Source organism: Hemitrygon akajei, chromosome 14 (genome assembly GCF_048418815.1).
Source record: "Hemitrygon akajei chromosome 14, sHemAka1.3, whole genome shotgun sequence".
NCBI classification, from domain to species: domain Eukaryota; kingdom Metazoa; phylum Chordata; class Chondrichthyes; order Myliobatiformes; family Dasyatidae; genus Hemitrygon; species Hemitrygon akajei.
The window spans coordinates 40183004-40198935 of NC_133137.1; the positions used below are offsets into that span (position 1 = coordinate 40183004).

Consider the following 15932-nt stretch of genomic DNA (forward strand, 5'->3'; position numbering starts at 1 on the left):
ATGGGCTCACCCAACATGAAGAGAATCTCTGATACCAAGATCATTACGTTTCCTTCATGAGCTTTCTATCTGCAGGGGGTAATAATTGAGTCACAACTACAAGGAAAGTAATTGAGATTTTAGTTTCTTTTGTTCCAGTATGTTTTTGTACAAAATGGATAATTTGAGGTTTGCAGAAACCTGACTTCAGTTTTCTTCTCTGGCCTATTGGGTTGAGGAATGTTCCACTCATTCTTGCAGAATGGCTGCCTTTAAGCTGTATGTATTATTAATAACTATAACATCCACTAAGAGGTTAATTTTTCACATAATATTTTATTAATAACTAGCTCCCTTTTGAGTCTTTGCATTAAAATGTTTTTGGGATCAGTCTAGGTTTCTCTTTGTCTTTAAAATTTGAATCAACCTTATGAAATTTGTGAAGATCAGGGCAAGTGTGTTAATAGACAATAGACAACAGGTGAAGGAGTAGGCCATTCAGCCCTTCAAGCCAGCACTGCCATTCAATGTGATCATGGCTGATTATCCACAATCAGTACCCCATTCCTGCCTTCTCCCCATATCCCTTGACTCCGCTATCTTTAAGAGCTCTATCTAACTCTTTCTTGAAAGCATCCAGAGAATTGATCTCCACTGCTTTCTGAGGCAGAGAATTCCATAGATCCACAACTCTCTGGGTGAAAAGTGTTTCCTCAAAACTGTTCTAAATGGCCTACCCCTTATTCTTAAACTGTGTCCTCTGGTTCTGGACTCTCTGAACATCAGGAACATGTTTCCTGCCTCTAGCGTGTCCAATCCCGTGATAATCTTATATGTTTCAATCAGATCCCTTCTCATCCTTCTGAATTCCAGTGTATACAGTGTTACTTTTAATCCCTTCATCTAAATCATTAACGTATATTATAAATAGCTGCAGTCCTAGCACCGAGCCTTGCAGTACCCCACTAGTCACTGTGTTTTTATTAATCTTTCTAAATACTGTACGGAATGCAGTGGAGAGACTTGGTCAGATTTTCAGCTAGTCTGTACGATGATCCTTTATACTTTGTGCAGTTAAAATTTTCTTTGCACTGAGAGAAGCCTTGCAAAGGGATTAGAGCAGCTTCACTGGGGATGTTGTCAATATTGTTCATTGATCATCTCATGCATATTGTGTAAGTGGAACTTAACCCTGGGAGTGGTAAGCTCTTCACCTGACAACCATACCTGAGTAACCCCTACATCTGATGCATCTGGCCTTGGGGATTCCAAGCCATCCTTGCAAGATGGGTAGCTGTGTTCTTCCTGCACATTAAAGCCTGACTCATTTTGGATTATTTTGAAAAAAAGTATAGTTCCTGAAGAATCCTTTGTGTCATAGGCTGCAGACATAAATAACAGGTAGTACTGTTGGCATATCATTCTTAACTGAAAGCACTAACTTTTAACTAACAGTATTCTGTTGTGGCATTGTACCAAATGTCATACAATGGTGTTTATTCAGTTCCTCTATGTAATCATACATTATAATGAAAAACACATTTTCAGCCTTTAAAATGTTTTGAGTATTGATTCAATAGAGTCACTTGTAACATTCCAGAGTAGCTTGGATGAGAGAGGCCATAGTCAGGGTGCTGGTAGATGGGATGAGGCAGCAGACCAGGCTGGCACTGACTAGATAGGCCGAATGTCCCGTTTCTGTGCTGTAGTTTTCTATGGCTCTATGAGAGTCCAGCTGAAAGACATGATAGAGAATTCATATACTGTATATTCCTGTATTTCAGGAATGGCATTTATCCTTAGAATTAAGGCATAGAACATTACAGCACAGTACAGTCCCTTCAGCCCACGATGTTGTGTCAACCTCTGAACCTACACTGTTTCCTCCTACAAAACCCTCTATTTTTCTCTCATGTAGGTATCTATCTTAAATACTCCTAATGTATTTGCCTCTACCACCACCCCTGGTAAGGTGTTCCATCACTCTGTATAATAAACCTACCTCTGACATCCCCCTAGATTTTCTTTAATTCACTTAAAATTATGCTCCCTTCTGTTAGTCATTTTTGCCCTGACTGTCTATTTGATCTATGCCTCCTATCTTGTACACCTCTATCAAGTCAACAAGTGCAATCTATGGTGTAACTTGTCCTCCTTGTAACTGAATCTGTGGGTCTGGTTTCAGTTAAGTGATCTGGTTTGAACTAAGCTATGCCGGTCTGATCCACTCAACACTGGTGCACCTCAGGGGTGTGTGCTTAGCCCACTGCTCTACTCTCTCTATGCCTATGACTGTGTGGCTAGGCATAGCTCAAATGCTAATGATACAGCCATTGTTGGCAGAATCTCAGATGCAGACGAGAGGGTGTACAGGAGCGAGACTTACCAGTTGGTTGAGTGGTGCTGCAGCAACAACCTTGCACTCAACATCAGCAAGACCAAAGAACTGATTGTGGATTTCAGAAAGGGTAGGACAAAGGAATGCAAACCAATCCTCATAGAGGGATCAGAAGTGGGGAAAGAGAGCAATTTCAAGTTCCTAGGTGTCAATATCTCCGAGGATCTAACCTGGACCCAACATATTGATGCTAAAAAGCTAAAAAGAAGGCATGACAGTGGCTTTATTTCTTTAGGAGCAAGAGAAAATCTTCAGATTCTGGAGGGTCTTGGCCCAAAACGTCGACTGTTTTCCATAGATGCTGCCTGGCCTGCTGTGTGCATTGCTTATATTTATTTAGGAGTTTGAGCAGATTTGGTTTGTTAACTAAAACACTTGAAAACTTCTACAAGTGTATCATGGAGAGCATTCTAACTGGTTGCATCACCATCTGGTATGGGGGTGCTACTGCACAAGATTGAAGTAAGTTCCAGAAACTCTTAAAATTAATCAGCTCCATCATGGGTACTAGCCTCTAATGTATCCAAGACATCTTCAAGGAGCAGTTCCTTAGGGAAGTGTCATCCATCATGAAAGACCCCCATCTCTCAGAACATGCCCTCTTCTCACTGCTATCATCAGGACAGAGGTATAGGAGCCTAAACACACACACGCAGTGATTTAGGAACAGCTTCCTGCCCTCTACAATCCAATTTCTGAATGGACATTGAACCTGTGAACACTATCTCACTATTGGTTTTATTTGTAATTTTACATTACTTATTTTAACTTAACTATTTAATAGACGTGTATAATCTTAATGTAACTCAGTTTTTTCTCTATATTTATTTATCATGTATTTCATTGCACTGCTGCATCAGGTTAACAAATTTCATGATATATGCTGGTGATATTAAACCTGGTTCTGATTCTAATTTGAGTGGAACTTGTCTGAGCTTATCTGAGCTGAGCAGTTCTGCACTGAGCTGTTTAAGCTGGTCTGAGCTGAGCCAGTTTGGGCTGAGCTGGCTTGGTTGCCTCTGGTTTATTTTCCTCTACAATAACTCATTGAGATCAGTAAGTTACGACCTGTGGGCACAATCTATGCAGATATCAAACACCATGCACAAAATGCTGGAGGAACTCAGCAGGTCAGGCAGTGTCTATGGAGGGGAATAAACAATGTTTCAGGCTGAGACCTTCCATCAGGACTATTATTAAAAAGGGAGATTATCTGTCCTGATGAAGGGTCTCAGCTCAAAACGTTGACTGTTTATTCCCCTCCATACATGCTACCTGACTTGCTGAGTTTCTCCAGCATTTTGTGAGTGTTGTTCAAGATTTCTAGCATCTGTAGAATCTCTTTTATTTACAAATACCAAACAGCTGGGAGTCAAACTACGAGCTGTCTGTCGTGTGTCACGATTGCCAAACTTGTGAACTCAGCTCTAACAATAAAAACGAAGCTAACTTTTGATCACTTCTTCCAACTAGTGAGTCCCTCAAGAGGCTCTTCTGCACAAGGTCCAAAGTCCCTGCAATATGCCGGTCTGTGTCTGGGCTGGATCAAACTTCGCAGCAGTCTACACAGAGGATCAGCTGTGTACGGAAGACATTCAGCACCAGCTTTGCAGCTGTGAAGAGAAAGTCCGTGTGTGCACTCATCAAACTGCAAATGGTGAGTATGAACTGGCCATACCACAGTTCTGATGCTGCACTTGAACTGAGGGTAGATGCACTGCTCTTTAGTTACAGTGATTAATGAGTTACTGTCGCCTTCCTGTCGGCTTGAACCAGTCTGGCTAATCTCCTCTGACCTCTCTCATTAACAAGGCATTTTCACCCACAGAACTGCCACTCACTGGATGTTTATTTGTTTTTTTTCACCATTCTCTGTAAACTCTAGAGACTGTTATGCATGGAAATCCCAGAAAATAGCAGTTTCTGAAATAACTCAAACTACCCCATCTGGCACCAACAATCATTCTACAGTCAAAAACTTAGATCACATTTCTTCCCGATACTGATCTTTGGGTTGAACAACATCTGAACCTCTTGACCATGTCTGCATGCTTTTATGCGTTGAGGTACTGCCATGTTATTGGCGGATTAGACCTTTGCATTATTGAGCAGGTGTACCTTATAAAGTGGCAACTGAGTGTAAAAACAGGTGCCTGATATGTTGCCTGTCCTTTCAAGTGATAATGACCCAATGTTATAGTCTTTGAATATTTACATTTAGTTTCTTCCTTCAAATTTCAAAGTGGACACCATGGTAGTGTAGCAACTAACATGACATTATTACAGCTTTGGAGTTTGGAGGTCAATTCTGTCACCATTCTGTAAGGAGTTTCTATATGTCCTCCTGTGGACTGTGTCCTCCAGCTTCCTCTCACAGTGCAAAGACGTACTGGGTGGGTTAATTGATCATTGTAAGTTGTCCCATGATTAGGTTAGGTTAGGGTCAATTGGGTTTGTTGGGGATTGCTGGGATGGCTTGCCTTGAAGGGCTATAACGGCTTATTCCTAACCCTTCATGTGATAAGCCTTCATTCCTGGAATTATTTTTGTGAACCACCTTTGAGCCTTCTCCAATGTCAGCACATCCTTTCTTAGATAAGGAGCACAAAACTGCTCACAATACTCTAAATGAGGCCTCACCAGTGCTTTATAAAGTCTCAACATTACATCCTTGCTATTCTAGTTCTCTGGAAATGAATGCTAACGTTGCATTTTCCTTCCTCACCACAGATTCAACCTGCAAGTTAACCTTTAGGGAATCCTGCACAAAGCCTCATATTTTTGAATTTTCTCTGTTTAGAAAATAGTCCACACTTTAATTCCTTCTACCGAAGTACATGACCATACAGTTCCCAACATTGTATTCCATCTGCCATTTCTTTGCCCATTCTCCTAATCTGTCTAAATCTTTCTGTAGCCTTCCTGTTTCCTCAACACTACCTGCCCCTCCACCTATCTTCATATCATCCACAAACTTGGCCACAAAGCCATCAATTCCATCATCCAAATCTTTAACATTCAATGTAAAATGAAGTGGTCCCAACACTGACCCCTGCAGAACACCACCAGTCACTGGGGGCCAATCAGAAAAGGGTCCTTTTATTCCCCACTTTGCCTGTTGCCAATCAGCCAAAGCTCTATCCATGCTATTTGATTTCCTATAATACCATGACTCTTGCTAAGCAGCCTCAGGTCAGGCTAGCTGACCTATACTGTCCTTTCTTCTGCCTCCCTCCCTTATTGAAGAGTAGAATGACATCTTGATTTTCCAGCCTAATCCTCAACCCTATTTCCCATCCCACTGCTAAATTAGTTTAAACACTTCCCAAAAGTTCTAGCAAACCTGCCTGCAAGGATATTGGACCCTCCTGGGTTCAGGTGTAACCCATTCCTTTTGTCCAGGTTGTACCTTCTTCAGAAGAGATCCCAATAACCCAGAAATCTGAAATTCTGCCCTATGCACCAATTCCTCTGCCACACATTCATCTCCCAAATCACCCTATCCTTGCCCTCATTACCGCGTGGCACAAGCAGCAGTCTAGAGATTACTGCCCTGGAGGTCCTGTCTTTCAGCTTTCTACCTAGCTCCATAAAATCCATCTTCAGGAAATCCTCACCTTTCCTACCTATGTCATTGGTGCCAATATGTACTAAGACTTCTGGCTGCTCTCCCTTTAGATTGCTGTGGACCTGAACTGAGATATCCCTGACCCTGGTGCCTGGAAAGCAACATACCATATGGGTGTCTCTATTGCGTCCACAGAATCTCTTCTGTACTCCCTGATCACTACTGCAGTTCTCTTGTCCCCTCTTCCACAGTGCCAGAGACCTGGTTGCTGTGACTTCCCCCAGGTTTGTTGTTCCTCTGCACCCCCCCCCCCGCCAACACTTTCCAAAGCGATGTACTTACTAATGAGTGGAATAGCCGTAGGGGTACTCTGCACTGAGGTTCATTTCTTTTCCATCTCCTGACAGTCACCCAAGTATCTGCCTCCTGCAACTTGGGCATGACTACCTCTCTGTAGCTCCTATCTATCACCTCTTCAGTTTCCCAAATGAGCTGAAGGTCATCGAGCTGCAGCTGCAGTTCTTTATCACAACCTCTGAGGTGCTGCAACTCGGTGCACCTGGTCATGCTGTGGTTATCCGGGAGGCTGGAGTCATCCCCACATCTCTCGGAGAAATGTATACAATATATATCCCAAAATGCTTTTCCTTCGCAACCATTCACAAAGGAGTGCCCCAAAGAATGAACGACAGTTAAATGTCCCCCCCAGCTCCCCTCCCTCCTGCGCGCAAGTGGCAGCGAGCAACAATCCCTCTTCCCCCCCCCCCCCCACTGGCAAAAAAAACCATTGGCACCCACTACCGGGCACTCAAGCGTGAGCAAGGCAACAGCAAAGATACAGACTTGCAGTACTCCAAAGACTACTCGTTCACCCGGCATCCGACATACCACAACACAGCCCCGGAGCCATTCTGGCGGCACTAGCAGACTAAGAATGAAGAAGAAGGAGCTTACCAGATATGTACCAGGTCCAAGCCAAAGCCTTCCTGCTTTAACACTGATCCACTCACACAATGGCCATCCCATCGTTCCTGCTTTATTTTTATTTGCCCTTACTAATGAAACACTATTTGATTGGGCCACCGGAAAAACAGTGAAAGACCATGAACACACCTTTCATTTTAAAATCTCACTGACAGAACTGTGAGTTGTCTCCTCTCTCACTCTCGATTCACCGTAAAGCTTACAGTGACAATCTAGTCTCGTAGAGGAGTCAAACTACATTCAAACCGAGTTTGAGTGTGATTTACTCAGTTCTGTCTCTGACTGCAGCCACACATTCGTTTAATTCAGAATTAAATACAATGGATTATTCCCAGCTGTAAATCCCAGCTGAGTATTTTTGAAGTTATTCAATACATGATTTAATAATATAGCTTTAGCTGAGCTAGTCAGAACCTTTTGTACATGATAGCTCCTGCACTAGAACAGGTATAAATAATCTTCTCACTGTACACTTAAGGACGGTTACAAATTAGTAGTCACTGATTTTCAACGATCTGATGAATAGAGATGCATTGTACCTATTTAGTTGTTTATTTGATAGTTTTAAATCACTTCTTAAAGTTCCTTTGAGTGTTTCAAAAAAGGGAGGCTTCTGCTTAGGGATTTAGGAAGGAAGTCGCGAAGCAGGACCTTAAGAGTAGTAATCTCGGGATTGCTGTCTGTGCCACACAACAGTGAGTATTGGAATAGAATGAGGTGGCAAATAAATGCGTGGCTGAAGAATTGGAGCGGGGGAGTAGGGATTCAGATTTCTGGATCATTGGGACCCCTTCTGGAGCAGGTGTGACCTGTACAAAAAGGACGGGTTACACTTGAATCCGAGGGAGACCAATATCCTTGTGGGCAGGTTTACCAGAGCTGTTGGGAGTGGCTCAAATTGATATGGCAGGGGGATGGGAACCAGTATGATGGAGCTGAGGATGAGGTTTACAAGTAGACAATGGGTGTAATATAACTGTTAGGAAGGACTAGCCGATGACTGGGTACAAATGCAGACAGTGAAAAGAGTTAAGTTGTACCAGAGACAAAATTCATAAGGGCGAAGAATGCAGGTGCTGTATTTAAATGTGCATAGCACTTGGAATAAGATGGATGAACTCATGATGCAATTAAAGGTTGGTCAGTCTGACTTTGTGGGCATCACTAAATCATGGCTGAAAGAAGGCCATAGTTGGGAGCTTAATATCAAAGAATATACTTTGTATCGAATGAACAGGCAGGAAGGGATAGGCAGTGGTGTGGTTCAGTTAGTAAGGGATGGAATTACGTCTTTAGAAAGAGGTGACATAGGGTCAGAGAATGTTGCATCTTTGTGGGTGGAGTTAAGAAACTGCAAGGGTTTAAAAAAAAAACATTATGGGAATCATATATAGGCCTCCAAATAGTAGCCAAGGTGTGGAGTTGAGATTGCAAAGGGAGCTGGAAAGGACTTGTAATAATGATAATGTCATTATTGTAATGGGGGACTTCAATATGCAAGGGGATTGGGAAAATCAGGTTTGTATCGATCCCAAGAGGGGGAATTTGTTGAATACCTAAAAAGATGGCTTTTTAGAGCAGCTTGTGCTTGAGCGTACTCAGGGAAAAGCTATCTTAGATCGGGTGTTGTGTAATAATCCAAATTTTATTAGGGAGTTTAAGTTAAGGGAATTTTAGGAGACAGTGATCAAAATGTGATTGAATTCATACTGCAATCTGAGATGGAGAAACACAAGTGACATGTATCAGTATCGCATTGGAATAAAGGGAATTACAGAGGCATGTCCAAATGGACCGGAGGGGGATACTGGCAAGGTTGACGGCAGAGCAGAGCTGGCTGAAATTTCTGGGCACAGAAGGCACAGGATAGATATGTCTCACAGATGAAGTAGTTCTCAAATGGCAGGAGTAAGAAACCATGACTGACAAGGGAAGTTAAGGACTGCATAAAAGCCAAGGAAATGACATATAAGGTAGCAAAAGTGAGTGGGAAGTTAGATGATTGGGAAGTTTTTAAAATCCAACAAAAGTCGTTATATGAGGTGAGAGTTGATATTGGACCACTGGAAAATCATGCCAGTGAGGTAGTAATGGGGCATAAAGAAATAGTGGATGAACTAAATAAGTACTTTGCATCAGTCTTCACTGTGGAAGACACTAACAGTGTGCAAGAAACCCATGAGTGTTAGGGAGCAGGAATGAGTGTGATTCCCATTATAAAGGAAAAAGTGCTAGGCAAACTCAAAGGTCTTAAGATAGCTAAGTCACCTGGACCACATGCCGGAATTCTGAGAGAGGTTGCTGAAGATGTAACGGATGCTTTGCTCATGATCTTTCAAGAATCACTTGATTCTGGCATGGTTCCAGTGGACTGGAAGATTCCAGATGTCAATCCACCCTTTAAGATGGGAGGAAAGCAAAAGGAAGGAAATTATATGCCAGTTACCCTAACCTCAGTGGTTGGGAAAGTGTTGGTATCTATTATTAAGGATGAGGTTTTGGAGTTCTTGGGGACTAATGATAAAATAAGTCAAAGTCAGCATGGTTTCTGTGAAGAGAAATTTTGCCTGATAAATCTGTTGGGAGTTCTTCGAGGAAGTAACAAGCAAGGTGAACAAAGAAGAGGCAGTGGATGTCATTACTTGGATTTTCAGAAGGCATTTGATAAGGTGCCACACATAAGGCTGCTTAACAAGATAAAATCCTATGGCATTACAGGAAAGATACTGGCATGGATAGTGGAGTGGCTGACAGGCGGGAGGCAGCGAGTGGAGATAAAAGGGACCTTTTCTGGTTGGCTGCCAGTGACTAGTGGTGTTCATCAGGGATCAGTATTGGGACCATCACTTTTCACATTGTTTGTCAGTGATTTAGATAATTGAATTGATGGGTTTGTGGCAAAGTTTGCAGATGATACGAAGATACATGGAGGGGTAGGTAGTGTTGAGGAAGCAATGTGATTGCAGAAGGACATAGACATATTGAAAGAATAGGCAAAAAAGTGGCAGATGGAGTAGACTGTTGGGAAATGTATGATAATGCATTTTAGTAAAAGGAACAAAAGTGCAGACTATTATGTAAGTCGGGAGAAAATTCAAACATCAGAGGTGCAGAGGGACTTAGGGATCCTTTGTGCAGGATTCCCAGAAGGTTAAGTTAAAGGTTGAGTGTGATTTTAAAAAAAGGAAAATGAAATGTTGGCAAGGGGAATAGAATATAACAACAAGGAGCTAAGGCTTTATAAGACACTAGTCAGGCTGCACGTGGAGTATTGTCAACAGTTTTGGGCCCCATATCACAGAAAGGATGTGTTGTCATTGGAGAGGGTCCAGAGGAGGTTCACAAGGATGATTCCAGGAATAAAGGGTTTAACATATGAAGAGCATTTGCCAGCTTTGGCCTGTACTCACTGGAATTTAGAATAATGTAAGGGGATCTCATTGAAACCTACCAAATATTGTGAAGACTGGATAAGGTGGATGTGGAAAGGATGTTTCCTCTCGTGGGGGTGTCCAGAACTAAAGGGCACAGCCTCAGAACTTAGGGATGACTCTTTAGAACAGAGGTAAGCAGGAATTTTTTTGACCAGAGCATAGTGAATCTGTGGAATGCTCTGCCACAGTCTGCGGTGGAGGCCAAGACCATGGGTATATTTAGAGTGAAAATTGATAGTTTTCTGATCGGTCAGGGCATCAAAGGATATGGCGAGGAGGGAGGTGTATGGGGCTGAGTGGGATCCAGGATCAGCCATGATAGAACAGCAGAACAGACTCGATGGGCTGAGTAGCCTAATTCTGCTCCTATGTCTTATGGTCTTGTATGGTTCTGAAAGAGGGTATTCAGGGTTACAGGGAGAGAAATGAGGAGCTGTATGAGAGTTTTCTGGTGGTCTTGGTGAGACCATTATGAAGCAGAAGTGTGAGATGAAGTGACACACAGTGTCAGGGTTGGGGAGGAAGGGGGAGACAGTGGTAACAAAGCCTTGGGGTTGGGGCAGGAGGGGAGTCATGTGTGGTGGGGAGAGCATTGTGGAGTGGAGAGGAAAGAGAGATGTGGTGATGTGCTGTCAGGGTTAATGGTTAATTCTGGTACATTTGACAATAATAAACCAAATAGTCTGATAATGTAATAACCAAGTGTTCTTTCACAGTTACGATTAAAATGGACTTTACTCCTTCTCTCTTTAAACCCTAGGATGCTCTCATAAATCTCATCAAGCGTTCTGAGGCACACTTTGTCCACTGCTTTGTAGCAAGACCAGATGGGACTGATGGTGTTGAACTGCAGAACACCAGAGGTCAATCTCTGGCCACGTTTGATATCCCTACAGTGAGGAGCCAACTCCAAGGATCACAGCTGTTGGATGCACTTCGTCTTTACAGACTGGGTACAGTATCTGCTGCAGGTCTACATTATGAATGCACTGGTGACTGGAATTTGTTTTTTTTTATCCTGTTCCACTTTCCGTGTGAAATAGCTCTTTCCTTCTGAAGTTGGGTACATATAGAACAAAGAGTAGGTAAAGATAAAGATAAAGGTTAGCCTTATTTGCCCTTTGTACATTGAAACAATGAAACATACAGTGAAATACTTCATTTCTATTAACAGCCAACACAGTCCGAAGATATGCTGGAGGCAGCCCGCAAGTGGTGTTATGCTTCCAGTGCCAAAACAGCATGCCCACAGCTTACTAACCCTAACCAGGCACACTTTGGGAATGTGGGAGGAAACAGGAACACACAAGGAAATCCATGTGGTTACAAGGAGAATGTACAAATTCTTACATAAGCAGCAGAAATGAACGGAGGTCGCTGCCGGTGGAAAACATTATGTTAACTGCTATGCTATCATGCTGTCCAGTACAGACCCTGTGGACCCTGATATTGTGTTGGCCTGTTAACCTACTTCAAGGACAATCTAACCCTTCCCGTCTACAGAATCCTCCTGAAACAACCACAGATTCAGCAGAGTAGTAGACATGGCAATTGCCCTTGTGGATATGCATGTGTCAGGTAATTATTATTTCAATGTGATAGTATTTAACTCCATACTTGTCGTCGTAGTGCTTGTCAAGACTGGGACACAGCACAGCAACGCTTTGCTGCCTGTCTGCTTTCAGCCTTGCCTGAGAAACATAGAAACATAGAAAAACTACGGCACAATACAGGCCCTTCGGCCCACAAAGTTGTGCCGAACATGTCCCTACCTTAGAAATTACTAGGGTTACCCATAGCCCTCTATTTTTATAAGCTCCATGTACTTATCCAAAAGTCTCTTAAAAGACCCTATTGTATCCTCCTCCACCACCGTTGCTGGCAGCCCATTCCACGCATTCACCACTCTCTGCATGAAAAAAAAAACCTACCCCTGACATCTCCTCTGTAGCTACTCCCAAGCACCTTAAACCTGTGCCCTCTTGTGGCAACCATTTCAGCCTTGGGATAAAGCCTCTGACTATCCACACGATCAATGCATCTCATCATCTTATACACCTCTATCATGTCACCGCTCATCCTCCGTCACTCCAAGGAAAAAAGGCTGAGTTCACTCAGGCCTTTTCATAAGACAAGCTCCCTAATCCAGGCAACATCCTTGAAAATCTCCTCTGCACCCTTTATATGGTTTCCACATCTTTCCTGTAATGAGGTGAGCAGAACTGAGCACAGTACTCCAAGTGGGGTCTGACCAGGGTCCTATATAGCTGCAACATTACCTCTCAGTTCCTAAATTCAATTCCACGATTGATGAAGGCCAATACACTGTACGCCTTCTTAACGGCAGAGTCAACCTGCGCAGCTGCTTTGAGCATCATATGGACTCGGATCCCAAGATCCCTCTGATCCTCCACACTGCCAAGAGCCTTATCATTAATACTATATTCTGCCATCATATTTGACCTATCCAAATGAACCACTTCACACTTATCTGGGTTGAACTCCATCTGCCACTTCTCAGCCCAGTTTTGCATCCTATCAATGTCCCGCTGTAACCTCTGACAGCCCTCCACACTATCCACAATACTCCCAACCTTTGTGTCATCAGCAAACTTACTAACCCATCCCTCCACTTCCTCATCCAGGTCATTTATAAAAATTATGAAGAGTAAAGGTCCCAGAACAGATCCCTGAGGCACACCACTGGTCACCATCCTCCATGCAGAATGTGACCCATCTACAACCACTCATTGCCTTCTGTGGGCAAGTCTGTTCTGGATCCACAAAGCAATGTCCCTTGGATCCCATGCCTTCTTACTTTCTCAATAAGCCTTGCATGGGGTACCTTATCAAATGCCTTGCTGAAATCCATATACGCTACATCTACTGCTTTTCCTTCATCAATGTGTTTAGTCACATCCTCAAAAAGTTCAATCAGGCTCGTAAGGCACGACCTGCCCTTGACAAAGCCTTGCTGACTATTTCTAATTATATTATACCTCTCCAAATGTTCATAAATCCTGCCTCTCAGGATCTTCTCCATCAACTTACCAACCACTGAAGTAAGATTCACTGGTCTATAATTTCCTGGGCTATCTCTACTTACTTTCTTGAAAAAGAGAACAACATCCGCAACTCTCCAATCCTCCGGAACCTCTCTCATCCCCTTTGATGATGCAAAGATCATCGCCAGAGGCTCAGCAATCTCCTCCCTTGCCTCCCACAGTAGCCAGGGGTACATCTCATCTGGTCCTGGCGACTTATCCTACTTGATGCTTTCCAAAAGCTCCAGCACATCCTCTTTCTTAATATCTACATGCTCAAGCTTTTCAGTCCCCTGCTATTCATCACTACAATCACCAAGATCCTTTTCCATAGTGAATACTGAAGTAAAGTATTCATTAAGTACCTCTGCTATTTCTTCTGGTTGTATACACATTTTCCCACTGTCACACTTGATAGGCCCTATTCTTTCACGTCTTATCCTCTTGCTCTTCACCTACTTGTAGAAATGCCTTGGAGTTTTCATTTAATCCTGCCCGCCAAGGCTTTATCGTGGCCCCTTCTGGCTCTCCTAATTTCTTTCTTAAGGTTCTTCCTGTTAGCCTTATAATCTTCTAGATCTCTAACATTACCTAGCTCTCTGGACCTTTCGTAAGCTTTTCTTTTCTTCTTGACTAAATTTATTACAGCCTTTGTACACCATGGGTTCCTGTACCCTGCCTTAACTTCCCTGTCACATTGGAACGTACCTATACAGAACTCCACACAAATATCCCCTGAACATTTGCCACATTTCTTCCGTACTTTTCCCTGAGAACATCTGCTTCCAATTTCCTGCCTGATAGCCTCATAATTCCCGTTACCCCAATTAAACGCTTTTCTAACTTGTCTGTTCCTATCCCTCTCCAATGCTATTGTAAAGGAGATAGAATTATGATCACTGTCTCCAAAATGCTCTCCCACTGAGAGATCTGACACCTGAACAGGTTCATTTCCCAATACCAAATCCAGTACAACCTCTCCTCTTGTAGGCTTATCTACATATTGTGTCAAGAAACCCTCCTGAACACACCTAACAAACTCCACCCCACCTAAACCCCTTGCTCTAGGGAGATGCCAATCGATATTTGGGAAATTAAAATCTCCCACCACAAGATCCCAACTGACTCTGAAGACTAATGGTGTCCGTTTTATATTTAGTTGTTCTTTTCAGCCGCAATGTAGGCTTTGTTTCCCATTTGAGAGTTTTAGTTAACGGCCCTGTTGGCCTCGCGTTTATTGTTTTCTTTTTCCTTTAACACTGTTTGCATTAATGTCTATGAACTATTGACTTGCATCAGTGCCTCTCACTCCGCACTTGGGCCATATCTGAATTGGGTGACAGCAGGTCTCGACCACACAAAGATGGACACGTCAGAGAGAGGGCAGCTTACCTTGGCCATGAGATTCATTGGTCAGGTAGGAGACAAGCTGCAGGCAATGGAATCTGTTCTCAGTGAAGTTACGAAGGCAATGAGGCAGATAATCTCATGCCGACAAGCCCAGTCTCACTTGGAGGAAGAGGATTCGTCCCTAGCCGCAGCTGTTCAACAGCTCACCACAGACAATCGGATTTGGGTGTCTGCGATTTCCGCACTCACGGCCGCTGTCCACAAACCTACAGTGAACAGCCAGCATCAGCTGACAGCCATTAATGTCCTTGCCAACACAATTAAACAACCTCAGGCTGCCTCAGTCCCCCTCCCAGCTTCTCGCAGGTCTTCCTTTTCTGCTGCCCCGACAATCTCTGCTACGAATGCTCCCACTTCCATGCCTGGACCAGAGCTGACTCCCACGGCCATACAGGAACCGAGTATTCCACCACCAGGCAGATATTCTGGTGATCCCGATGGCTGCAGGAATTTTATTACCCAGTGTGAGCTGACATTCCAAGCCCAGCCTGGTTGTTCTGGTGATGATGCGTGAAAATTGGCGTACATGGTCAATCTTCCATGTACCTCCACTCAGCCTGTTCAACGCATTATGGGAGCAAGGATGCCCTGTAGCCCAGTCCTTCCGATATTTTGTGGCAGAGTTAAGGAGAGTTTTTTATCTTCCAATACGGGTTCAGGAGGCTGCCCACCGACTCTTGGACATGCGTCAAAGCAGAGGAACAGTGAGAGCCTATGCAGTAAAATTCCACACCCTCGCAGTAGAGATGGGTTGGAATGAGAGATCTCTCATCACTGCCTTCCAATGTGGACTAAACGCAGGGGTCCGGCATGAGATCACTGTCCGGGATGAGCAGGATATTCTAGATGACCTGATTAATCTGGCTATTCGAGTTGACAACTGGGTGACTGAGTGGCACACGGAAAGAATGTTTCAAACTTCCAACGTGCTGCCTGATCGTCGTCTTTCCTCGCCCTCTCTCCCTCCCTCACCACCCAGCCCTTGGAGGAGCCTATGCAAGTGGGGCACGTGCGCCTGTCTCAAGAGGAATGAGAGCGGCGCCGGAGAACAGGTTCCTGCCTCTATCGTGGTGATCCAGGACACTTCCGGGCAGCATGTTCCAAGCGTCCAGTAA

The 15932-nt window shown here is 43.6% G+C and overlaps 1 protein-coding gene across 6 annotated transcripts in view; it reads left to right on the forward strand.

Annotated features, from left to right (window-relative positions):
• LOC140738519 (unconventional myosin-XVIIIb-like) overlaps positions 1 to 15932 on the forward strand; it is a 680390-nt gene that overhangs the window by 344377 nt on the left and 320081 nt on the right. For all 6 annotated transcript variants that reach the window (XM_073065895.1, XM_073065893.1, XM_073065892.1 and 3 more), the window contains 2 exons: positions 3851 to 4034; positions 11124 to 11316. In XM_073065895.1, coding sequence (XP_072921996.1) covers positions 3851 to 4034; positions 11124 to 11316 — 377 coding nt within the window. The remainder of the gene's footprint in view (positions 1 to 3850; positions 4035 to 11123; positions 11317 to 15932) is intronic.